At 37.1% G+C, this 27,523-nt stretch overlaps 1 protein-coding gene across 1 annotated transcript in view; it reads right to left on the reverse strand.

Moving 5' to 3' along the window:
- The window catches only part of SNW1 (SNW domain containing 1), a gene marked incomplete at both ends in the record, with an annotated part of 30,203 nt that extends 5,271 nt beyond the window's left edge, over positions 1-24,932 (reverse strand). Inside the window, 11 exons of the mRNA XM_080707186.1 lie at positions 2,329-2,425; positions 7,135-7,276; positions 9,395-9,511; positions 10,974-11,039; positions 12,392-12,461; positions 13,385-13,489; positions 14,658-14,764; positions 14,857-14,952; positions 22,266-22,427; positions 24,604-24,757; positions 24,832-24,932. Of these exons, the coding sequence (XP_080563312.1) occupies positions 2,329-2,425; positions 7,135-7,276; positions 9,395-9,511; positions 10,974-11,039; positions 12,392-12,461; positions 13,385-13,489; positions 14,658-14,764; positions 14,857-14,952; positions 22,266-22,427; positions 24,604-24,757; positions 24,832-24,932 (1,217 nt within the window). The remainder of the gene's footprint in view (positions 1-2,328; positions 2,426-7,134; positions 7,277-9,394; positions 9,512-10,973; positions 11,040-12,391; positions 12,462-13,384; positions 13,490-14,657; positions 14,765-14,856; positions 14,953-22,265; positions 22,428-24,603; positions 24,758-24,831) is intronic.
- Between the last annotated feature and the right edge of the window lie 2,591 nt (positions 24,933-27,523).

A 27,523-nucleotide genomic window follows, 5' to 3' on the forward strand; every position in this document is an offset into this window, starting at 1 on the left:
GACAAAGTCAATCTCAATACCCTGTATGGGAATGGGGGAGATGAAGGAGCTGGTGAAAGCCACCAAGTGCTGTGCTCACATATATCACTGTCACTGTGAACTGCAATATGATGTGAGACTATAATTCGCCAATAAAAAGAGCAACTCTCTTTGTATAAAACATTTCCTCAAATTTCCAGTAATTATAGCCCTTAGCCTTTGGTGAACCACCAACTCCCCCAATTCCCACTTTTTATCCCCATACATGTACTTGGTTTGTTTTATGTGCATGTACTTGGTTTTAAGAAAACAACCCAATCAAAAAGTAAGCAAGTGAACTAAATAGACACTTCACAAAAGAAGAAATTCAAATGGCCAATAAATGCATTAAAAATCCTCAACATCATTAGCAATTAGAGATGCAGGATCAAAACTACCCTGAGATTTAACCTAATTCCAACTAGAATGGCAATCATTCAAAACACAACAACAAATGCTGGTGAGGACAGGGAGAAGTGGGAACTCTTAATACACTGTTGGTGGGACTGCAAACTAGTGCAACCACTTTGGAAAACTATATGGAGGATCCTCAGAAGAATGAGAATGAACTTACCATATGACGCAGCAATACCACTTCTGGATATATACCCAAAAGAACAGAACCCAAACTACCAAACGTATGCATGTGTATCTACGTTCATAGCTGCATAAGTCACCATTGCCAAACTATGGAACCAGCCAAGATGTCCATCAACAGATGAATGGGTTACAAAACTATGGGATATGTAAACAATGGAATCTTACAGAGCCATAAAAAAACCCCACAATCACATCATTTACAGGGAAATGGATGGAACTGGACAACATTATGCTAAGTGAGATTAGTCAGTCACAAAAAATAAAAGTAATTGGATGATCTCCCTAATATGTGAAAGCTAGGGAGAAAATGGGTCAGAGGAAGAACTCTAGATGGAGATACTGTAGATGAGCAAATAAGGTGACCTAATTGAGGGGATGAAGGGGGGAAGAGGAAAATTCTCTAATGTTCATGATGTACGTTAACAAACATGTATGCATGTATGCCTACTGTCTTGTACTCCATTAAGATGTATGACTACAATTCACCAATAAAAAAAATTTTTAAAACCCCAAAAATAGATGCATGGATTATAAAACTACAGAATATGTACACAATGAATTTTACTCAGCCATAAAGAAAAGCACAATTATGCCATTTACAAGGAAATGAATGGAACTGGAGAACATTATGTTAAGTGATTAGTCAATAACAAAAAGTAAGAACTCAGATGCTCTCCCTAATATGTGGAAGCTAGGAAGAAAATGATGATAGGAGGAACTATGGATGAGGAGAAATCATAGATGAGCAAATAAGGAGGCCTAACTGGGGAAGATGGGAGGGGGAAAGAGGCAAATTTCCTAATGTACATGATGTACATTCACAAACATATCAATCACTAAGCCAAACATGAGAAGGAAGGAGGAGGAGGGAATGGGGTGGGAACTGGGGAAGGACTAATTGGGTGATATGTGCATGTATGCCTCTACCATCTTGTACTCCACTAAGATGTATGACTACAATGTACCAACAAAAAAAATTTTAAAAAGAATGCTCTGAATATTCCTAAAATATTTTATATATCTCTACCTTTCTGAATTTTTTTAAACTGCTTATGGAAAAGAGCTAATTTTCCCTTCTTTCAAAACCTGCTCTTTTCTCCCATTGTACTGGGCATAGTACTATGGTAAGAAAAGATGTTAATAAAAGTATGGTGGCTTATTTCCTGTCTAGAGGCAGAGGCACATAATCTGTTCCATCATTTGAAGTAGGAAGATAACTGATCAGGACAGTCTCTTTCACTACTTCCTTTTCATAAACATGATCTGAATTTCCTTTTCTATATCCCCATCATCAATTCTAACTAATTTTGTAATAGAAGAAAAGATTATTTCTAGGGCTAGTTAATTTTGCTAATACAAAATATTTAAGTACAAAAAAAGTGCTAAATAAGTTATCAAACTAAAGAGAAAAGAGAGAAAATAATAATCTCAGTGGATTAAAACTTTAAGAGTTAAAAAAATATACAAATACATATATTTTTTCTTTTTTGGGGGTACTGGTGATAGAACCAAGGGGCATTCTACCTCTGAGCCACACCCCTAGTCTTATTTTTTATTCTTTTTTTTGGAAACAGGGTCTCACTGAGTCACAAAGGGCCTCACTAAGTAGCTGAAGCTGTCCTCGAACTGCAATCCTCCCAAATGCTGAAATTATAAGAGTGCGCCACCACACCCAGCTTATAATTTATATTTATATCAAGTAGCACCTACCTCTTATCAGGAGCTGCCCTAGAGAGATTCCGGTCATGCTGTCTCTCTTTTCGCCTATCATGCCGAATTTCATCCCTCTCACGTGCCTCCCCATCCTCTGTGTGGACATGATTGAATATCATTTCAATACTGCATTGTTCATTAATACTTTAAACAACAACAATATTCTTAAGCCTTAGATAGATAATTCCATGTATTTTTTTTGTAGCCACACTCATCCTTTTAACCTTTCTTTGATCAGTCTGAGGGGATTCAGTGTAGTTAAGAATATGAACTTTGAAGTCAGCCTGTCTGAATTAAAATCCTGTTGCTACATGACAAATTAGCAATGTGAACTTGCAAATTACTTAACCACTTTGACTTTTAGTTTCCTCCTATATAAATTACTATCAATAACAGTGGTACTGTGTAGGACTGTATGAGGTAATATATGTAAAACACTCAGAGTGGTGACTGGTATGTTAACTATTCAATAAATATTAGCTTTTACTAATATCCGACAACACACATTTCAATTAATTTCTCAAGAACCATTTTATTTATTTTTTCCTAACAGTTTAGAAAATTCAGATACTACCTTTTTTCCTTTTGTGGTGCTGGAAGTCGAACCTAGGGCCTTGTGTTTGCCAGGTAAATGCTCTCCCACTAGACTACCCTCAGTCCAATGAGTTTTTTTTTTCTTTTTTTTTTAAGATTTAAAGAAGTTTATTAAAAGATAGAAATACAGAAAATAGAAATACAGCCCCATACCAAAACGGCATGAGGGGGCGACGCGAAATGAATACACCCTCCAATGAGTTTTAAATACCTTCATATGCTAAGAGTACAACAGGCAGGTATTTATATCTTGCTTAAGTCATTCATATATGATTTAGGGAGTCAGTACTCAAAACCTATTTCCCTATATGTAAACTCTAGACTTCTATAACCAACTGCCTACTTATTATCTCCATTGTAAACTTAACATTCCTCAACTGAATTCATCTTTCCCTCCAAACCCATTCCCCTACAATGTTCCCAGGACTAGTAAATGGCAGTTTGATTTTTCCCAGTTGCTAAGGTAGAAAGCTCTTAAGTTATACTTGATTCCTACTTTTCTCTAGTACCTCTATCTAATCCTTCAGCAAATTCTATTAGCTCTACCTGCAAAGTATACCCAACACCTGACCATATTTCCACTGCCTCGTTATCATCTTTCATGTAGTTTATTGTAACAGTTTTCCAAATACTTTATCTGCTTCTGTCAGTTCTCATTCCATAGTTGTCCTCATCTTTTTTTTTTTTTTTGGTACTGAGTACTTAACTCAGGGGTACTTTAACACTCAACTACATTTCAATGTATTTTATTTTATTTTGAGACAGGGTCTTGCCAAGTTGCCTAGTTTGGCCTTAAAATTACAATCCTTCTGCCTTAGCCTTCTGAGTAGCTGGGAGTCTTCTATTTTTTACAGAGTAGCCAGAGTTATCTTTTAAAAATGTTAGGAGAAATGCCAGTTAAAAGAAACAAAGTTTCACTGATGTGGGATAAATTCTGGAGATATTGCATAAATGTTTTTTTTTTTTTTTTTTTTTTTTTTTTTGCAGTACTGGGAATGGAACCCAGGGGCATTCTACCTCTGAGCTATAACCCCAGTCCTAATTTTTAGTCTTTTTATTTTTGAAACAAGGTCTCACTGAGATGCAAAGAACCTTGCTAAGTAGCTGAGGCTGAGGCTGTCCGGTGTCCGCCTCCTGAATGCTGGGGCTACAAGTGTGATCCACCATGTCTGGCCAAGCAATTTTTTTTTTTTTTTTTTGGCAGTACTGGAGGTGGAACCCAGGAGCACTTTATCTCCAAGCTACACCCCCAGTCCTATTTTTTAGTCTCTTTATTTTCTGAAACAGCGTCCCACTGAGCTGCAAAGGGCCTCACTAAGTAGCTGGGGCTATCCACGAACCTCAAGCCTCTGGTCTCCGCCTTCCAAATGCTGGGATTGCAGGTGTGTGCCACCATGCCCAGCTGCATAAATGTAATTTTTTGACAGATGTTAATTATTCTAACCAAAAACATAAGTGACTATGTGAGATGACTGATATGTTAATTAGCTTGACACTGATAGACATTTCCTATGTATATGTCCATCAGAACATCATATTGGACTGAGGGTGCAGTTCAGTGGTAGAGCATGTGCTTAGCATGTTGGGTTCAAGCCCCAGTACCAAAACAAAAAACTCCACAAACACCTATGAAGTTTAGTCTGGGCATATCCCAGAGCCTACTCATAGTTTCAACAATTTAGAAGGCTGATAGAAGAACCCCTTGTTCTTTGTACTGGGGATTGAACCCAGGGGCATTCTATCTCTAAGCTACACCCGAACCCTATTTTATTTTTTAAAAACAGGGTCTTTGATCCTCTTGTCTTAGTCTCCCAAGTAATGGAGTCACAGGTACATGCCACCACCCCTGGCTAAGGTAGGAGGATCTTTTGAGCCCAGGAATTTGAGGTCAGCCAGGGCAGCAAAGCAAGACCCTGTCTCAAAAACTATAAAAACAAAACACACACAGAACAAAAAACCAACATCATGCAACCTAAATACATGTATAATTTTCACTTGTCAATTATACCTCAATAAAGCTATAAATGTCACTGTTTAATACCCTTCAATAGCTTCCCTTGCCACTTGAGTAACCTATGTCCTTATAACAGCTATAATGCCACATAAGATCTGGCTGGCCACCACTTTCTCTACCTGTCCTAACTACTCTGACACATCTCTAACTTCTTTCCTTCCTCACTAGGCTCCAGCCATACTGGTGTTCTATTCTACTGGAATGTTCTTCCCCTAGAGATCCACATGGCTTACTTACACAACTAAATTATCATCTCAGAAGTGAGGCCTATCAGGCCGGGCGTGGTGGCGCACGCCTGTAATCCCTGCGCTTGGGAGGCGGAGACAGGAGGATTGTGCAGGTTTGAAGCCAGCAGTGCTGGCTTAAGAGACCCTGTTTCCAAATAAATAAATAAATAAATAAATAAATAAATAAATAAATAAATAATAAAAATTGGTCTGGGAGTGTAGCCCAGAGGTAGAAGGGCTTCCAGGAACCCCAGTACCACAAAAAAAAAAAAAAAAAAAAAGTTAGCCGGGTGTGGTGGCGCACGCTTGTAATCCCCCACGCTTAGGAGGCTGAAACAGGAGGATCGCACAGGTTTGATGCCAGCCTCAGCTGGTTTAAGAGACCCTGTTTCCAAATAAAATATGAAATAGTTCTGGGAGTGTAGCCCAGAGGTAGAAGGCCGCTGGGTTCCATCCCCAGGACCACCAAAAAAAAGTGAGGCCTATTATGAATCATCCTCTCCTTCTGGCACTTTTATACCCCCCTTTACTATTTTATTTTTGCCTATAGTAATTATTACCCTCCATTATACTGTACGATTGACTTTTGTGGTCTATGTGTGTGTGTGTTTGAGGGTGGTACTGGGGTTGAATCCTGGGGTGTTCTATCTCTGAGATATACACAGTCCTATTTTATTTTGAAAAAGGGTCTTGCTAAGTTGCTGAGGACCTAAGTGTTGAGGTTGGCCTTAAACCTGAAATTCTGTCTCTGAATCCAAGTACTGGGATTACAAAGGCTTGCACCACAGTGCCCATCTATAGTTAACTTTTTGTGTGTGTTTGCATTCAGTGGAAGTGATGGCTATCTCCCCCACTCCCTAACAGAAAATTGTGTCTAGAAAAGAACTTTTGCACATAGTAGGTACTGAATAAAAATTGAACGAATAATTATCTATTGATTAATCAAACAAAAATCACCCAAATTTTCTGGAATTAGAATTTATCTTCCTACTTTAAATTAATACTCAATACAGAGCACTAAATAAAACAGAGAAAATACTGGCAGTTGTAATGATTAGAAAATACATTAGCCTGCAAGAGAGAAAAATTTTATTCTGCCATATGGTGAATCTGACCTACTCAGTTGGAGATCTCATTTATCTTTCTAAATGTCAAGAAAACTAAAATGGGGGGGGGTCAAGCCTAATATTTGAATAATAATTTTGTTTTGTTTTTGTTTTCTACCATGCTGAAGATTGAATCTAGGGCCTCACACTTTATAGAGGCATTCTACCACTGAGCTACATCGTCAAACTTTTTAGTTTTACTTTGAAACAAAGTCTTAGTATGAAGCCCAGGCTGGCCTGGAACTTGTGATACTCCTGCTTTAGTCTACCATGTAGTTAGAATTACTGGTGTATGCCACCATGTCCAGGTAAGTATGATTTTTAAAAGTATAGTAGACCTTTGATATCCACTGGGGATTGATTCCAGGAACCTCCCAAGAATATCTGAATCCACACATGCTTAAGTCCCTTATTAACAATGGAATAGTAAGCCAGGTGTGGTGGAGCATGCCTGTAATCCCAGAACTTTGGAGGCTGAGACAGGATGATCCCAAGTTCGAGGATAGCCTCAGCAAGTAGCAAGACTCTCATCAACCTAGGGAGACTCTGTTTCCAAACAAGAAATAAAATTGGGTTGGGGGTATGGCCTGGAGGTAAAAGGCCCCGGGGGTTCCAACCCCAGTATCACGCACATAAAAAGGAATAATATTTGTATATAACATGTATACATCCATCCTTATAGTTTGAATCATTTCTACCTTACTAATAATCCCTAATATAAAGTGTTCTGCAAACAGCTGATATACTGTAGTGTTTGAATAATGATGAAAAGGGAAAAAAGGGAGAATTTGTGCAAAATGAGATACATGTTGTTAATAAGGTAAATTCTACTTTGAAATGAAAACAAAAATGTCATACATACCTTTTTCTACATGGGTTTTGATCCCAGCTCTCCTCTCCCTGGCTTTTTGTGCCATTTCTCTAAGTTTCTCTTCGTGTTTCTCCTTTTCTTTCTGAGCCATCTTTCTCTCTACTTGGGCGCGCATTTCTACTGCTTCACGAGCCTGTTAGTAAAGTCAGATGTTAAATAGGTCACTGTCGATGTCATGGGATAAATATTTATAGCTACCTAACTTCCCAACTAAACTCTGGCTTGTAAGAGAAGTTCAACAAAATTCGCATGTCAGTGTAATTATTTGTTTACTGATTAAGATATCCTTTCAAAGCTATTCAGCCTTTTCTCTCTGGTAAATGTTTAAAAAGTTGAAATCATAGTGACTGTAACCAATCTGCTAAGTCAAGTGTTTCACTAATGCACTCTCAGAAACAATATAAATATGAAAAAATTAGTTGGTTTTGCAAACCTATAGTCCTAGCACTTGGGAAGCTGAACCAGGAGAATCACTTGAGTACAGGAGTGTGAGTCTAGACTAGACAACTAATAAGACCCTGCCTCAAAACAAATAAAATTAAACAAGACTCCAACTTCAGATAAACTTTAGTTTCATAGAGGGGTGTGTGTGTGTGTGTGTGTGTGTGTGTGTGTGTGTGTGTGTGTGTTTGTGGTACTGGAGACTGAACCCAGAGGCATTCTATCTCTGAGCTATATCTCCAGCCCTATTTTATTATTTTGAAACAAGGTCTCACTAAGTTGTTGAGGGTCTTGCTAAATTGCTAAGCCTGTCCTCAAATTTGCCATCCTCGTCTAAAACTTGTCTCCCAGTATTGGGATTATAGGCATGTGTTGCCATGCCTGGTTAATAGAGAAACTTTTTTTTGTGTGTGTGGCAGTACTGGAGGTTAAACCGATGGGCATTTACCTCTGAGTTACACCCCCAGCCCCAATTTCTATTCTTTATTTTGAAACAGGGTCCCACTAAGTTGTGGAGGACCTCACTAAGTAGTTAAGGCTGGCCACAAACCTGCCATCCTCTTGTCTCAACCTCCCAAATACTGGGACTACAAGCATGTGCCACTATACCTGGCTATAGAGAAACTTTTATTTTTTTGGTGGTATTGGGGGTGGAATCCAGGGCTTTTTCTACCTCTGGGCTAAACTCCCAGACCGATTTTATACTTTATTTGGAAACAGGGTCTCACTAAGTTGCCGAGGCTGGCTTTGAACCTGTGCAATGCTCCTGTCTCAGCCCCACCAAGCGCTGGGATTACAAAAATGTGCCACCACGCCTAGCTTTATAGAGAAACATTTAATAGTCTATTAGTTTAACAGTTACTTTTCATTTATTCCCCTTCCACTTTTTTTTTTGTGGTACTGGGGACTGAACCTAGGGCCCTGTGTATGATAAGCAAGTGCTCTACCACTGAACTACAAAACAGCCCTTTATTGTTGTTGTTTTAAGACAAGGTCTTCTTACCTTGCCTATAGTGACCTTTAATTTGTGATCCTCCTGCCTCAGCCTCCATAGAAGAAAGGATTATAGATATATGCCACAGTGCCCAGCTAAGTTTTTTTTCCCCCCCCAAGTCTGGGGATGGAACCCAGGTGCATTCTACCTCCAAGCTACAGCTCCTGCCCTATTTGTTATTCTTTATTTTGAAACCGGGTCTCACTGAGTTGCAGAGGGCCTCACTAAGTAGCTGAGGCTGTCCGTGAACTGCCATTCTCCAGTCTCAGCCTCCCGAATGCTGGGATTACAAGCGTGTGCCACCACGCCCGGAAAGATAAGTTTTTTAGAGATAATTTTTATTGGGGTACTCATTGTGGCATGGGAGTACTATATTTTTCTATATTCTAAATACATGCCATGCAAACTTGAAGTCACGTATTAATGCCATAATATTTAATATATAACCAGTATCATTATGGCATTTCAATTAATCGGAACATTTACCTACCCTTCCCTACAGTTGCCCTTTTTGGGGACATCTATGTGCAATTATGAAATATAGAAGGGCACCTAGCAATTTTTACAAAATTGGATCAGCCTAGGGAACAATTATTTTGGCATGTTGTGAGGGAGGTGGTTCTGTGTTCGTGCAGGGTGTGTGCACAGAGTTGCAAATGGTACCTACCATCTCTGGTACATGTACCATAGATGGCTATTAATGATTAGTCCCTGTGAACATTCAGCACCATAGCTAACTTTAACAGTATCTTAGGTAAACAAGAAGAGGCTTACAAATGACCAAGAATATTAAACAGCAAATTGTAACACACCAACCTTACGATCAGCAATGTAGAGAGCTTCAGCCAGTTTGGCAAAATTTTCATTTATGTGTACTGTCTGCAGTCCTCTTCCATCAGCAGCTAGACGTTTGTCTAATGGAATTGTATAACCCTAGGTAGGGTGAAAACAAACAAGTCACAGGAGAGGTACAAAAATTAATTAAATTTCAATTAAAATCCTCCTGTTTTGAGAACCATATTATTTTTTCCTTTTATTTCTCTTCATAATTATGCAAAATAACAGCAACGGACAATGAATGCATTGTATGAAGGACTAAGCATTTCACATCTGTGATCTCAATTGTCACAATAAAAATGGTATCATTGCTTCCGTTTCACAGATGAAGAAAGTGAGGAAGAGAGCTTAAGTAATGACCCTAAAGTAATAAAGTTAGTAAATGGATGAAGTAGGATTTAAACTCAGTATTACTTCAGAGCTCAATCACTGGAAAAATAAGATTGTCATGAGGGTATAATAAACGGAAGTCACTGTCAGCCAAAGAGATGCTCCTTGAGTAAAAATAACAATGGTACAAAGGTAGCACAAATCACTATAATCCTAGTATTTGCAGATAGTTTTAATCTGCTGTATTGTCTTAATGACTTCTTAGATTCTTGCTCAGTCTTAATAAAATGGGGGAAAAAGATAGTTTGCTAATAACTGATATTCTATATTCTGAAATTTGCATCCTATTTCAATAACTCCAGGGATATTCTGAACATCTATATAACTTTTAAGCTTCCCCTTTTCTCCCCAAATTTCTAACTGAACTCCAAAATATTGACCTCTAGTTCATGGTCTCCTAATAAAGCATTATAGAATCAGCTCAATATACCATATAGTTATACATACTAATAAACCCAAATCAGATCAGCCAAAAACCTTTTTTTGTAGGATGAGTACATAACTTCCTTTAAAGTTAAAATGTCCTTATTCACCTATCACAAATATAGTTATAAGGTATAATTTGGAGAATACAAAAAAATAGTAATTAGGAAATTTATCCCCTATTTTATAGATTCTTAATGACTCCTGGAACCTTTGATGATAAGCAGAAACTTTTGGATTTAAACAACTTAAAGCTATAATGTAATAAACAAAGATAGTTACAAATTACAGCACTGAAAACATTTACTCTGGTATTCTCTCATATCATCCATACTGGTTTAGTTTCTTAAAAAGAAAATTTTTAGATATAAATTTGAGTTTTCTAGAGAATATCATCTTGAATTGCTATGTACTTTGTTCATTCCTTTTCTATTTGCCTCTGATAGCTAAAATACACTAAAGGAATCTACAGCTATTCATATCCTGGTATGCTAATATTTCTATTACATTAAAAAAGTAAAAAACAATATATATTTTGGTGGTGATGGTGCTTTGGATCAAACCCAGGGCCTCACACATGCTAAACATAAATTCTACCACCCTCAGTCCCTAGCATTTCTCTTTTAAAACATTAAGCTAAGTGAGGTGTTAGGGTTTCAACTAAAGTTACCCAGGCTTTAGCTCTTTCCTGAATGTTTTCTAGTGTATTATAATACTGTGACTGATTTTATGACAACCAAATTACCTTTGCATTTTTCCAGTTGGAAATACAAGGAGGAATTTTCCACTCTTGTTGTTCCTTTACAGTCATCTGAGTTGAGAAAAGAGCAAAAGAAGAAATATTTTAGAGATTTACAATCTAAAAGTTCAAGTATAAATTTTCTCATCAAAGACAGCTCCATATACAATGACATATAGACAGACTTTGTCTAAGTCTAAAATTCCATTTGTTTCGGTAGCACTACATACTATGTGCATGGATTTTAATAATTACAATGTAAAAAATGGGAAAGAATCTAGAAATCATTTATGACATTTACAAATGCTGACTAGTATTGTTCTATAAAGTGATGTGACTTCTTATAAAAATTTGTTCTTGAGCCGGGTGTGGTGGCGCACACTTGTAATCCCCGCGCTTGGGAGTCTGAGACAGGAGAATCGCACAGGTTCGAAGCCAGCCTCAGCTGGTTTAAGAGACCCTGTTTCCAAATAAAAATATAAAATAGGTCTGGGAGTGTAGCACCTGGGTTCCATCCCCTGTACCGCAAAAAAAAAAAAAAAAAAAAAAAAAAAAAATTTGTTCTTCTTGGATAATAAAAAAAATCTAAAAAAGTCACTGAGATTATCAACTGAAGACTTAAAGTACTCATCTCCTATAACTATGATATTCTTCATGTGAAACATGTTTATTCCATTTAAAGCAGGGTTTAAGTTACAAATAATAAAACAGTTAAGCTTTTATATGCATTCTCATATGCACTCTAGGAACTATATATATATTTACAAAATATTTTTATAAAATATATTATATAAAAAATTTAAAGATTTTTAATAAAATATTTTTATAAAAATATTATATATATATATATATATATATAATGTTTTTGCAGCACTGGGGATAGAACCCAGGGACATTCTACCTCCGAGCTGCACCCCCAGTCCTATTTTTTATTCTTTATTTGGAAACAGGGTCTCACTGAGTTGCAAAGGGCCTCACAAAGTAGCTGAGGCTGTCCTCGAACCACGATCTTCCTGTCTCAGCCTCCCAAATGCTGAGATTACACGCGTGCACCCCCACGCCTGGCTCTACTATTCTTGACAGGGTCCTTAGATGATCTGTTGTGGGTTTTTTTGCGGGTCTGAGGATAAAACCCAGAGGCATTCAACCTCCGAGCTACACCCCCTGCCCTATTTTTTATTCTTTATTTTGAAATAGGGTCTCAGTAAGTTGCGGAGAGCCTCTCTAAGTAGCTGAGGCTGTCCGCAAACTGCGATCCTCCTGTCTCAGCCTCCCAAATGCTGGGATTACAAGCGTGTGCCACCATGCCTGGCGCCTTAGATGATCTTAAAAAATGAATTAAAAAGAAAACTGAACCAATGTGGCAACATGTACCTGTAAGCATAAGAAAATTACTTATAAAATTAATAATCATAAGTAATTACCTTTCGACTAGGAGAATGCATGACAGGTGCAGGAGGAGAAGGTGGTCCCCGGGGAATTTTCTTATTAATCCTGAAGGATAAATCAAAATACAACCAGAGAGTGATATACTTCTCCCTTATTTCTCATTATATCTCAAGTCTCCCCTTCTCTCTCTCTCTTTTTTTGGTGTCTTAAGCTTTAAACAGACAAAAAGAGACCGTATGATGAATGCCCATTATACAACTACCATTTGGCTTTAACAGTTAATAAAACGTGGCTAGCCTAAAATATCATTGCCCCATAAACATGATAGCAAAGAGCAATATACTTGCAGCTTGAGATATAACTGAATATAATTAACTGCACAGTTTTAAAGTGTATCACTTGATTAAATTTTACACATGTGAAAAGATCACAAGACAATGAACATACCAATTGTCCCCAAGAGTTTCTGCTTGTCCCTTGCTTAACCTCTTTATCCCTATCTCCTTTCCCACAGGCATCCATTGATTTACCTTCCATTACGACAGTAGATTGCATTTTTTAGTTTTATATAAATGGAATCATAATGTATGTACTTGTTTTTGCCTGGCTTCTTTACTCACCACAATGAACTTGAGATTTATCTATGTTGTTGAATAGTTTATCCCTTTTTATTGTTCAGTAGTATTCCATATACCAATATATCAGTGTTTGTTTATCCATTCACTTGTTGATGAATGTTTGAGGCACTCTTTGGTATCTTTTTCTTTTTTCTTTTTTTGGTGGTGGTGGGGATTGAACCCAAAGGCATTCTAACTCTGAGCTACAGCTCAGCCTAATTTTACTTTTATTAGGAAACAGAGTCTCCCTAGGTTGGTAAGAGTCTCATTATTTGCTGAGGTGTCTCAAACTTGCCATCCTCCGTCTCAGCCTTCCAAGAACTGGGATTACAGGCATGTGCCACCACATCCAACTCTCGCTGGTATCTTGATTAAGAAGAGTGGTTCATTCTCATGAAGCCATCTACTTACTTGAACCTTGGAGGTTCCATTGGATCCTTCTGCATTTCTACCATCCGAATAACCCTCTGCTTAGCTCCAGAGTTGAAAGCTACTCCTTGTTGAGATGGTGTGTATCTACAGAAAACAGATAAAAACAAAAGGCATAACTAATTCAAGTTTTCTGTAGGCATTTCCTTCTATTATAATCCTAATAATAATCAAAAATTTTTCTAATAGAAAATTACAAAATTAGACAAAGAGAACAATCAGCAACAGATATAAGACAACAAATAGAAATGAGTTACAAGTAAATCTAAGAGTGGTTAGCTTGCAGATAGTTCCCCTCTTTCATTTTCCAACACAGAGGTAAAAAAAAAAGTATCTATTTTTAAGTCTACATTAAAAAATTACAATAGCCGGGAGTGGTGGCGCAAGCGCCTGGGAGGCAGAGACAGAAGGATCGCACAGGTTCGAAGCCAGCTGTGCGAGCTGGCTTAAGAGACCCTGTTTCCAAATAAAAATGTAAAAATAGGTCTGGGAGTGTAGCCCGGAGGTAGAAGGGCTTCCAGGAACCCCAGTACCACCAAATAAATAAATAAATAAATAAATTACAATAATCTAGTAGGAAATTTAGCAGCTTTTGAGATTAATTATAGGTCATAAAACAGAAGGCGGCTAACAGAAGCAGCCCTACAAGCCCTACAAGCTCTCAGTTTTCCCTTAATATCTACATGTGAATCATTCTGCACAAAGATCTAATAGAGTGAAACCTCTCAAAATTTAGAAAGATTATAAGGGTTTCTATTTTAATTAACAAACTATAAATTTGGTTTGGATCATATGCCAAAAGTAACTGCTAATTTCTAAAACAACCAAAAAATGCTTTGAAAATAGCATATTAGCTAATATTTAAACATGCATATTTAAAAAATTCTGCTTTAATGGCATGGTGGCTCATGCTTGTAATCCCCACGCTTGGGAGGTGGAGACAGGAGGATCAAGCAGGTCTGAAGTCAGCCTTGCTGGCTTAAGAGACCTTATTTCCAAATAAAATATAAAAAATAGGTCTGGGAGTATAGCCTGGAGGTAGAAGGGTTCCATCCCCAGTACCACCAAAAAAACCCCCAAAAAACAAAAAACAAAAACTGCTTTAAATTGCCTGCAAACAAGTCAACAGAAGTTATTATTTAAGACAGTGCATTTATTTCAAATTATGACTGTGCAGAATAGTGAAAGAGTTCCCAAACTCCCAAGTCAAATCAACTCTTAAATGGAACTAGGACTTAAGATTCATGATTCATACCGAATATACTGAGCAGGAGCCAGTTTATCAGCTGCTCGAACTGGCATTGCTGCAGCAACCTTCTGAGATACAGATTTCTCTAAGGCTACCCTTGTCTTTTCTGTTATCTGAAAAAAGAAACATTACACTGAATGGTATGGACATTAATAAGGATGTAAAAAGTTATCAAAGATAATTTTATCTATCAACTCCCAGTTACCTCTTTAATAGCTTCTTCATCAGGCCTTTGCAGGTCTGGATCATCTGCATTCATAACCTCCTTTGGAACCAGGTCAGTGTATTTGCTATAAATGACCTAAAATATTCAAACACAAGCAAGGTTAAGAAAAGCAAAGAATGAAAAGAAGCAACCTCATTAAGTCACTACAGATGTCAACACGTCCTATCAGCACACTTATACATTTAGGACACTTAAGTTTTGTCTTATATTTGAAAACAAAGGAAGCTTAAACTTATATACAAATTGCTCCCCTGAAGCTGGGTGTGGTGGCGCACACATGCAATCCCAGCATTTGGGAGGCTGAAACAGGAGGATCACAGTTTGAGGACAGCCTTAGGTACTTAGTGAAGCCCTATGCAACTCAGTGAGACCCTGTTTCAAAATAAAGAATAAAAAATAGGGCTGGGGGTGCAGCTCGGAGGTAGAATGCTCCTGGGTTCCACCCCCAGCATCACACACACACACATGTGCGCATGCTTCCCTGGCTATAAGTTAATAATTTTCCCTTGACATCATGCATTTAAAATACTTGAGATCACCGGGCATGGTGGCACACGCTTGTAATCCCCACGCTTGGGAGGCGGAGACAGGAGGATTGTGCAGGTTTGAAGCCAGCCGCATGGGCTTAAGAGACCCTGTTTCAAAAAAAAAAAAAAAAAAAAGGTATAAAAATAGGTCTGGGAGTGTAGCCTGGAGGTAGATGGGTTTCCAGGAACCTCAGTACCACCACCAAAAAAAAAAAAAAAAGATCTTCTAATCAAGTCAGTATCCAAATAAATTATGCCAATGAAATTTATGCATCAGTAATCTCTATTTTTGAAGCTCACTAGGACTTAAAATTAATGATGATATAAATTGCCTACAGCACCATTATTTTAGATTAAAAACTCATCAGAATTAAAGTCAGGTTATCAAATAATTTCCAAATTCACTGGGCCTAGAAAATTTCATTGACCTCATCCAATTCATAATGTTTCTTTTCTACCACTGAGTCTATTCATAGACTAAGAAAATGAACATGTGCCAGTGAAAAATCCCAGAACATTTTCTTCCACGAGAAGACAAAAAATGAAAAAAAAGAGAAAAAATATATCCTACATCCATAACATTTTTTAACCAAATTTAGGATTGCTATGAGTTTTTATTAGGTCCAAGTTTCTGTTGCTATGGAAGGTCTGATAAATAGAATACTGATTCCTTTCATGTCTACCTGTACTTCTCAAATATTTTCATAAAATTGTATATGGCAGATTTTAAAGAAGCAATACCACAAAGATGCCTTGTCACATGCTAAAGACACTTATATTTTAGATCCAATAGAATTTTGCTTTGTAGCAATGAAGTCTCCAGCCCTATTTATTTTGTTTTGAGACAGGGTCTCACTAAGTTGCTTAAGCTGGCCTCAAACTTATGATTCTCCTGCCTCAGTCTCCAGAGTTGTTGGGATTATAGGCATGTGATTCCACGCCAGGCACTTTGTTGTTGTTTTTTAAAGAGATAAGGTCTTCCTATTACCCATGTTATCTCTGAACTCTTGGGTTCAAGGGACCCTCTTGCATCAGCCTCTGGAGTTGGAATACAAGTGCATGCCACTATGTCCAGACCAGAGCTTCTAAATGAGCTATTGACCACCTAGAAAAAACTATCTCATAGCTATAAATTGAAATCTCTAGCTTGTTTTTCTACACAATGAGAGAAACCAGATAAGAAAGTGTAGATGTATCAGAAGATATACTATCGATAGGTAAGCTATTAGTGTCACCATTCTTTAAGAATATTCATTTTAGAAGGAACCCTAAAGCTTACTCTAATGGGAAGAGTGAGGCTCAGTATATTATAATCACATAGCTTCTAAATACCCCCAAAAGTCTTAATTTCTATTCAGGATGGGAAAATTTATACTACACAAACTGTAAATTACACAACAAGACCCTAGACATCAATACCAAGACCATAAAGAGTTAACCACTTTTTATTCAGCAATCACTATAAGAAGAGATTCTAAATAAATGGCTCCCTGGTAGTCATATATGTTCAACATAAAGTCTCAATACTAATTTAGCATGTAAGAGCCATTTGCTGCTTCTTATTTGGGTATTCCAAAGTTAATAACCCTTTAAATGAGCATCAATAAGATTCTACCATTTCACAAGGCTGAGTGAAGGACATTTGAAGAGCAAGATTTCTCCATGGTAATTAACTATAAAACCTCAAATTTATAGCTTCAGAACTAAATGTGAAGAAACTCAGTACTTCCCAGGAGGTGATGGGACTAGGGAGGGTTATCTGAAAATTACAATATACCCTTGAAGGTAGGAGCATAAATGAGCTTTATGAACAAGATAAAGAAGTAACTCATCTGCAAAACAGATATTTTCTCATTACTAAAAACTGGCAAAAACTAAACTGGAGCCAGGCATGGTAGCACATGCTTGTAATTCCAGCATTTGGGAGGCTAAGATAGGAGGATTGTGGTTTGCAGACAGCCTCAGCTACTTAGTGAGGCCCTGTTTCAAAATAAAGAATAAAAAATAGGGCTGAGGGTGTAGCTCGGAGGTAGAATGCCTCTGGGTTCCATCCCCAGTAACACACATGCATGCATGCACGCACCCCCCCCCCAAAAAAAAAAACTAAACTGACTGAAATAAGCCTGTCAATACACTCACCATGTAAGGTAGAAAACATAGTGTTTAGGCTTAGTTTATGAAATCATATGATTAATCATAAGGCCAGTTTAAAGTTACTGGGGGGGTTCTGAGGGGTTTTTCTAGGTTAAGGGCATTCTTTTAGAAGACATCATGTATATAAAATTTCCCGTGAAACTATTTCAAAAGGAAAATGCATATACCAGGCCCTTTGTTTCAAGAGTTATCAATGAAGTTCATAACCAAAAAAGAGAAAAAAAAGCATTTAGTTCTATCAAGATTTACTACAAGAAACTTTTTTCTTCCCAATTTTGTGCTACCTATAAGTTGTATACACAGTACTTATTACACATGTACAGAGATCAATAAACTTATACTTGTTTTGAATATTACCTCTTAGAATTCTGACTTATTCTTCACATCTTATATCTATAGCTAGAATTCTATTCTTGCTCTTTCACTATTAATATTTCAGAGACCATTCCAGTTTCTAAATATCAGATTCCTCTGAGATAAATCAAAAATCTCTGCACTACAGTACAAATTAAAAAATCCGATAATGTTTCCATCTTTTGTGGAAGACTCTGTAATTCTTCTCGAATAATAATGATTTTTTTGGGTAGTGGTCTGGGGATTATACCCAGACCCAACCCATGCTAGGAAAGCACTCTACCATTGAGCAACATCTCCAGCCTGGTAATGGATTTTTAATTCTATTTGGTTCAATAATTAGTCAATTCCTATTTCAGTTCCCCTCCCAGAACCTTTGTAAATATATGACGTATTTGAGTTAACTGGTTAAGACAATGTGGGGAAGGTTGGACACTACTGGCACTTAGTAGGTAGTACTAATTAAATACTGACAATGCCCAAGACAGTTTAGAAAAATCAAGAAGTGTCTCCTTCAAAATACTGATGGAATTTAATGGATACTCAGTTAAAGGTGAATTAACAAATGCATTCCCATACTCCATGCATGAACCAACCAACCAACCTTCCTTCCTTTCTTTTTAAAGCAGTACTCATGATTGAACTCTGAGCCATAACCCCAGCCCTATTTTATTCTTTATTTTGAAACAGGATCTCACTAAGTTGCAGAGGACCTCACTAAATTACTGAGGCTGGCTGCGAACCTGTGATTCTTCTGTCTCAGCCTCCCAAGTACTAAGATTACAAGCATGCACCACCACACCTGGCTTTTTTTTTTTTTTTTTTTTTTTTCCTTTTTGGTACTGGGGTTGAACCCAGGGGCATAATACCTCTCCGAGATACAACCCTAGCCCTTTTTATTTTTTGTTATGAAACAGGGTCTCACTAAGTTGCTGATGTTGTCCTTGAACCTACAATCCTCCTGTCTCAGTCTCTCAAGTTCTGGGACTACCATGCCTGACTCCACCTTTAGCATCAAAAGGAAAGCTTTCTGAACTTGAAGTGGCACTTCTCTTAAACTACCAGTTTGGAACTCAGTTCTGGTGGCTGCATTATAAACATGTGGGGATTTTACTGTATAAAGCAATGATGCTTTAGAGACATTATTTGGTCAAAATACTGAAATACAAAATAAACATTTCAGTTTATAGTATATTCTTTTTCAATATAAAATAGCTACCAATATAGATGGTTATTACGGAAAGAAAAAATCTTTCAGACATTTACTATAAGCCAGACAAAATTCTTGTGCTGAAGAGGAAAATATAAAGACATACTCCTGACCAGAAACAGCTCACAGTTAAATCAGAGAAGTATCCTGGAACAGAGAAGAGTAAGCTAAGATTTGAAAGCAATAGAATTTCCTCAGGAGTAGGGTTACCCAGGCACAGGAAGAATGTACATGGAAATTCCCAAGGTAAGAAAGAATATGCCATATAAGGAAAACTGCTAATAGTTCCTCATGGCAGACATTTAAAAGGAACACATGAAAGTTTTCTCTTCTGTCCAGCCACATATAATTATTTTACATTGAAAATAAACATAATGGCTAAAACTGGACTGTTTATTTTTGAATATTATGGTCCTAAAAATTGAGGCAAGACTAGAAAAGTAAGCAAGAGGTCAAGCATGCCATAAGGAGCTTGGCTTTTATCCTAAAGTCAGTGAAAGCGTGCACATTTCTTTTAAGTGTATACACAGAGGAAAGAGAATGATAAGCAAACATGGATATATCTGTTTTTTTTTTTTTGTTGTTGTTGTTTTTTCCTGGCAGGTGAAACAAATGGCAAATAGATGGGCTTAGACTTTGCTGTGAAAAATCAAGCAAAAAGTAATAAAGTCCTGGATTAAGTAGCAGAGAAGACAATATACTGGAGAAGGGTTAAGGAAAAAAAGAGCATGGGTTCTAAAAAGATGGAGAATCAGAGGGAAACAAAATAACTAGAATTACTACTTATTTGGCTACAAACTAAAATAACTAGAAGCAAATAGAAAACATACTGGCAGTATATGTCATGTCTGAAATCTGAATATCTTTTGACTCAGTAAATTCACATCTAAAAATTTATTTTACATAAATACTAATGTGATAAGATATTTGCATATGGATTTTTTAAAAGTAAAAAATTAAAAATCACCAATACTTAAAAAAATTAGGGTCTAACCCACACCATGGAATTCTTTATGGATATTTTTTAAAAGATGTAAACCTAGCCGGGCATGGTAGCACATGCTTGTAATCCCAGACTTGGGAGGCTGAGACAGGAGGATTGCACAGGTTTGAAGCCAGCCTCAGCTACTTAGGCTCTCAGCAACTTAGTGAGACCCTGTTTCCAAATAAAATATAAAATAAGTCTGGGAGTATAGCCCACAGGTTGAAAAGCCCCTGGGTTCCACCCTCATTACCCCCCCCCACACACACACAGAAGTAAACCTAGATAGGGGTGGTGGCACACACATATAATCCCAGTACAGTACTTGGGAGATTGAAATAGGAGAATCACGGGATCATAGGTTTGAGGCCAGCATTAGCGAGACCCACTTTAAAATAAATAAAGCCAGGTATGGTGGTACATGCCTTCTGTACTTGGGAGGCTCAAACAGGAGGAACATAGGTTTAAGAACAGCCTGTGTAACACAGCGAAACCCAGTACAACCTAGTGAGACCTTATTTCAAAACAAAAAAATAGAGCCAGGAGTAGTGGCTTGTAATGCCAGTATTTAAGAGGCTGAGACAGGAGGATTGCAGGTTCAAGGACAGCCTCAGCAAGTAGTAAGACTCTCATCAACCTACTGAGAACCTATTTGAAAATAAAAATAAAATAGGGTTGTGGGTGTGGCTCGGAGGTAGAATGCTCCTGGGTTCAATTCCCAGTAGCCCTCCCCAAAAAAGGGTTGGGAACATAGCTTGGAGATATAATGCTCCTAGATTCAATCCTTAGTACCACATACAAACACAAAGAGATAATAACAAAAAAAAAGGGGGCTCAGGGTATAACTCAGCAGTAGAATACGCCAGTGTTCAATCTCCATTACTCCCCCCATAGTAAACTTATGTAAAAAAAATTAAGTCAAAAGACAAATCAAAGAAGTTGAGTATTAAACTCATAACTTCATGACTTTTATTCATGTAAAAAAGCCTAATTTGTAAGTGAATATACATATAAAAAGTGAGAATATATAAACATAAATATCTAAATTCACAATAAAATTATGGAAAGATATACCATGTAACACTAATAGTTATCTTTGATAACTAAAACAGAAAAACAGGAAGGACTGTATATACTTAAATACCACTGGTATATTCTACCTTGAAAATGTTACTGTGTAATTTTTTCCCAGTATAACCATAAAAAAAAAAAAAAGCCATCACCAGTTTGGAGGATTTCAAAGGACAGGTCAGTGTTATATATTCAAGTTAACCTAAATACATTTTGCTGCTATATTTCTTTCTTTTTCTTTTTGGTGGTGGGGATTGAAACCAAGGCCTCATGAATGCTAACCAAAGCTGTCTACCATTTAGCTATATCTCTAACTTCACTTCTTCTTCTTCTTTTTTTTTTTTGGTGGTATTGAACCCTGTGGCATCCTACCTCTGAGCTACACCCCCAGGCCTATTTTTTATTCTTTATTTTGAAACAGGGTCTCACCAAGTTGCAGAGGGCTTCATTAAGTAGCTGAGGTTGGCTACAAACCTGCAATCCTCCTGTCTCGGCCTCTCAATTACTAGGATTACAAGCATGAGCCACCACACCCAGCTCACTTTTCTTTTTTTCTCCCAGTACTGGGGATGGAACACAGAGGCATTCTACCTGCGAGATATATCCCCAGCTACATTTTTTATTTTATTATGAAATGGTCTCACTGAGTTGCAAAGGACCTCACTAAGTAGCTGAGGCTGCCTGTGAACCGTGATCCTCCTGTCTCAGCTTCCCAAATGCTGGGATTACAAGTGTCCGCCACATGCCCGGCTTTCACTTTTTTTTTTTTTTTGTGGGTCTGGGGATGGAATCCAGGGGCATTCAACCTCCGAGCTACACCTCCTGCCCTGTTTTTTATTCTTTATATTGAAACTGGGTCTCATGAGTTGCAGAGGGCCTCACTAAGTAGCTGAGGCTGTCCGCAAACTGCAATCCTCCGGTCTCAGCCTCCCGAATGCTGGGATTACAAGCGTGCGCCACCATGCCCGGCTCACTTTTTCTATTAACATAACCCAATGGTAAGACTTCTCATTTCCACCAAAAAATTAAAAAAAAAAAAGATTCTTCATAAAATATTTAGCCACAAGGAAAAAATAACCAGAGAGAGTACCTTGTCTTTTGACTGTCCTTGTCGAGCAATTGCATCATATTTAATTTTTCCTTCAGGATCCACCTGAATGGCCAGTGCATTTGACATCTTTTTCTTTCGTCCCATATCCAGAGGATACTGGGCCACATGGATCTCTGGGAAAGCACCTCCATCTCCAAAATCCTGTATGTTAAAAAAAAAAAAGAATATTTAATAGTAATTAGAGATTTGAGATAACTTTAACAAATAATTACTGAATTCCTGGGTACAAGATACTTGTTTGCTAAGAAGAGATTTGAAATTTTTGAAGACAGAGTCAAATGGAAAGAAATATTTTCTTGTAAATTAGGCAGATACAGTTAAAGCATCCCTATGAAAAGTGCTTCCTGTACCCAGACCATCAATCTGACACAGGCTCAGATTTGCTAGAGTTCTTCAACTATAATAAGCACTTCAGAAGTGTAGATGTAGCATTATGTGGTCATTAAGCTTGCCAGAAAATCATAGCTTTTACTCTGAAAACTAGAACAAAATGCCTTCTTCCACAGAACATTCACTCCCCTTGAAGAATCCATGCCATTTTCAGATTAGCTGGCCATTTTAGTTTGATTTTCAAATAAACTGTTCTGTTTTATCAGGATATATGTATGAAACCTTTGATAATCAACTAAGATTAAAAAAAAAACCCCTGAATGTCATAATGCTGAAATGCAAAGATAACATTTCATTGTGCATAAAACGAGGCCTGCCACCCTCGTTCTATAATCTATTGAAATGCCAAAAAAATATCGGTAATCTCAAGAGATACCAAATTCCTCAATTAGCTGCACTATCTTTTTAGATACAGTAAGAGGGTATTATAGCCTCCTTAATGATCTTTTATTTTGCTCAGCTTCTCACAAATTATGCTCTCAGAGAGAACAAAAGCAACAACAAAAATTCCTTAATAATTATATTAAGACTGGCCTTCACACACTGGAATTCATGAAGAAAAATAGAGGTGAGCTGACAAAAAAACAACAACAAAGCATGGGATATGTTAGGGAAGAAAGGATCATGTTGGATGCTCAACTTCTAGGCTCTATGGAGTCTAGAAGGCAGGGGAACAATAAACAAGGGGCATGAAATACAGATGGCTTCTCTAGGATTCTAAGCAACAAGTTTCAATTAAAAGAATACTATGATCACTAACTGGATGCATATGAAAAAGGGAAGACCCCTTCATATTTGTAAAGTAAGTCAGAGACACATAAAGATAAAATGTAAGAGTGATACAGCAAAAATAACTGGATACAAAAATAAATTCCATAGGCACCTCAGACTTTTCAATAGGCATGTACATATTTTAAGACATGGAAGAAAATTTGTGGAAATCAGAATGAGTACTGGGAAAGGGTGAAGAAAAAACCTCGAAGAAAGTAGAGGAGGAGCCAGGCATGGTGGCACATGCTTGTAATCTCAGTACTTAGGAGGCTGAGACAGCAAGACCACAGGTTCAAAGCCAGCCATGGCAACGTAGGGAGGCTCTCAGAAATCCCATGAGATCCTGTTTCCAAATAAAGTAGTAAAATTGGGTTGGAGGTGTAGTTTGTATGTAAAATGCCTCTAGGTTTAATCCCCAGTACCAAAAAAAAAAAAAAAAAAAGAAGAAAGAAAGAAAAAAAGAAAGGAGAGGTGGTCGGTATAAGCAAACTATTCAAGTCTCAAATGTTTTTCTCTCTAGATAAGGAAGGTGGTCAAGCATTGGAAGACTTCCCTGCAATTAAGAAAGAACTATGCACCGAACTGATATATAGGATCCTGCACAGGAAAACAGGTGTTGTCAAGGAATTCTGTTCTTTGGGAACAAGCTGGAGATATCTCACTTTCTAAAAATGTTATATAATCTATTTATCATGCATGTTCAATTAACATTCTCAAACTGAAGAAGACGGATGGAGAAAGAATCAGCAAAAAATATATTCCTGGAGTTTTCTCTGGAGAAAGCTGCCTATTAGTTAGGGTTATGCAGTTTTATTTGTGGGAAGGGAAAACCCAAATGTGAAAATAATTTTATTCTTTTATCTTCTTACTTTGCTATTATTGCCCACATGCTATCATCCCTAAAGGGCATATTAGTCCCTTTGTATGTCCATGTCGAATAGGTTGACATGAGACAAAATGATATAGTTCTCTAGCAATTACAAACCAGTAATAACAAAGATAAAGATAAATCTGAGGGAAGTATATGTACTGATATTTCATAACCAGAATGTCTACCACACTAACATTATTAATCAGAGAATCCAGGGTTTAACTTTACAAGTGTGAATATATTTTAGCACAACTTAATAAATTAAAACATAACATCCACAATTACCTCTAACAACCGAGGTATCCAGCCCTTCCGGTACCCGTATGGGGGAGGTTCTCTACGAGAGGAGACCAGTGAGGTCTGCCGTGATCTCTGAGATCTTGCTTTTTCCTCAGCCTCAAGTTGGTCCTGAGATAGCTGAGTAGGTGCTGGTAAAAAGCTATTAAAAAAACATATATATACATATAGATCAAAGCCAGAATGTTTAAACTCTTACATTAATTTGATTATTACAATTTAGCTATCAAGCAATTTTTCCTCTGATGCTTCTTCCTTTGAACAACCAAGAGCAGACTTTTCAGTGATTTATGGCAGTATTCAACCAGACATTTCATTATGGGTAGATATAAGTATTTAGAGACATATAGTAAAAGCATCTGACTAAAACAAAGTTAAATGCTACCCATAATAAAAAAAAAACAAGATGTTTCAGATAACAGACAAACTATTGAGCTTTTATACCTCTATATTTCTTTCCTTATAACAAGAAAAGCCATTCCCAGCTACCCAGGGGTCAACTTTCCAGTATATGGCTTTCTAAGTATCCTTCCTATTCTTACATTGCTTTTAAAAATACTCTTATGCTCCTTTTAACTATTTTAATGTCAAACAAAAGATCAAGGTTTAGAAATGAATATAACACAAAGGTAGATAAAAGGAAATATATGCTGCATATTTTAAGTGCATTTTCCCAAAGGTATCAAATTTATAATGACATTTAAAACTTAAGCAGTCAGAGTTAAAGCAGAAATCCTGAAGATGTAACATTATTATTAAATCATAGCAATCTTTCAACTAAACCATTAATTTGTATTATGTTATTACAGTGATATTCAAAGATACTCAAAGCATCACACACACAAAAAAGATTCCAATAGATGAATATTTTAAAGGAAAATAAAGTTTTTTTTTTTTTAAAGTCCTTTGTGATCCTTGGCTAGTAAGTACACTTGAATAGCAGTAGAGCTTATTCATTTATCTAAAAACATTTACTGATCACTTGGGAGCAGCAATGACATTATAAACTGAGAAAGCTTATAGTCTTATAAGATAAAAAAAGACAAAAAAATCACACAACCTCACAAGCACAAATGCGTTAAGTGATCAGGAAAAAGTAGAGTGCTATGACATCATTCATCTGATGGATCTAATCCAGTCGGGAATACTCATATAATAGCTAAGAACTCAATAGTTCAAACCCTACTTATGCCACTTAAACACCTGGATAAATTACCTCTCAGAACCTATTTTCTCATCTGTAATGACATATCACAGTGCCAACCTCATAAAGTTCTTTAAAGTATAAAATGAGAACATTCATGAACCAGTTGGTATAGTGTCTAGATATACTCAATATGTGTTCCATATATATTTGATTATCTGATGTTTTGTGATTCCCTGGGTTTGGGTTGGTTGCCTATACCTATGCTCCCTTTAGACCCTCTGCATATCAATCACTACTAAAACATCTACACTCTGTAATCATCTATTCATTTCTCTGTCATTCAGTAGATTGTGAACAACTTGAGGACAGAATCATGCCTTCTGCTTCCTTCATCCCTAACTGTTCGGCATTATCTAGCTGACTGCAGAAGCTCCTAAAATGTTTGCAAAAGAAATAAATTCATGTTGCCTCTTGCCCTTAACTTTGTCACTACAGATTTCTTGCCTTTACTTAAGCTTAAGCCAACTTAGGACACTTACATTTGCTATTCCCTTTGCCATATTGTATTTCTTATGAACAATTTCTGTGGCTGGGCATGGTGGCCAATGCTTTTTGTAATCCTAGTACTTTGGGAGGCTGAAATGAGGATTGTGGGTTTGAGGCCCCCTCAGAAACTTAGTGAGGCCCTCCACAACTTAGTAAGTTCCTGTTTCAAAATAATAAATAACTAATAATAAATAACTAATAAATAATTTTGCACCCTAGTATTAAAGTCTATGCTCAATTACACTACCCTGGAGCTGTTTTCTGACCACCTTGCCCCAAAATGGCCACGCCACTTCACTTTGAGTCACTCTCTAATCTCTATCTTATTCCCAGCACTTATTACTTAAATACACTTTTTACTTGTACTCTAGAGATAAGCTCTGTGAGGATAGTGAATTTAATATAGGAAAAAGTTTCTACTATTATCTCACTCAATAAACAACATAATACTTAACACTTATGCTATCAATATGTGGGTATTTTCCTCTCACATCAAGCAATCAATCAATTCTTCAGATTCTCTGGTGCACATCAGCTGGGTGTCTTCTAATTCAATTCAGTTTTCACACTCTTCACTTGAAAACACAGATTCCATAGGTTGGGAGCACAGTCCTACAGATTGGCCACAAACCTGGGTCCCTACCACCCTTTCCTTGGTTGGATTCATTTACTATGATAGCTCATAGAACTTAAATACATTCTTACACACACACATCAACTTACATTTACTGGTTTATATAAAGGATATTACAAAAGACACCAACAAGCACCAGAAGATAGTTATGGAAAGCTATGCAGTCCCTAAGAATGGCCATTTGGAGGCTGCATTCTGCCACTGCAATTTTAAGTGCATAATACCTAGCACATCTCTGACATCATTCCTGTGTGTCTATTTCAAGTTCCACCTTTTCCATAACTTCACTCACAATGCCACTAGTTTCTATCAAAATGCCTTGTACCTAAACGACAATAAATGTTTGCTGCCTCTAACATTTACTAAAGGAAACTTCAGCCCATACAGCTCATTCCATCTAATTATTTTTGCACTACGGCTAGGTACTACGCATTTACTCCTTCTGTGTTCTCTGTCTTATGCCTGTATGTCTAGTACCCCCTCTTCCCTGCAGTCCTCAACAGTCACTATTACCCTTTGTACACACAACCCCCAGGCTAAAGCAAGGTATCCAATAGTAATTCCCTTAACTAAAACATTTT

Source organism: Muscardinus avellanarius (assembly GCF_963383645.1).
Source record: "Muscardinus avellanarius genome assembly, chromosome: 12".
Taxonomy (NCBI): Eukaryota; Metazoa; Chordata; class Mammalia; order Rodentia; family Gliridae; genus Muscardinus; species Muscardinus avellanarius.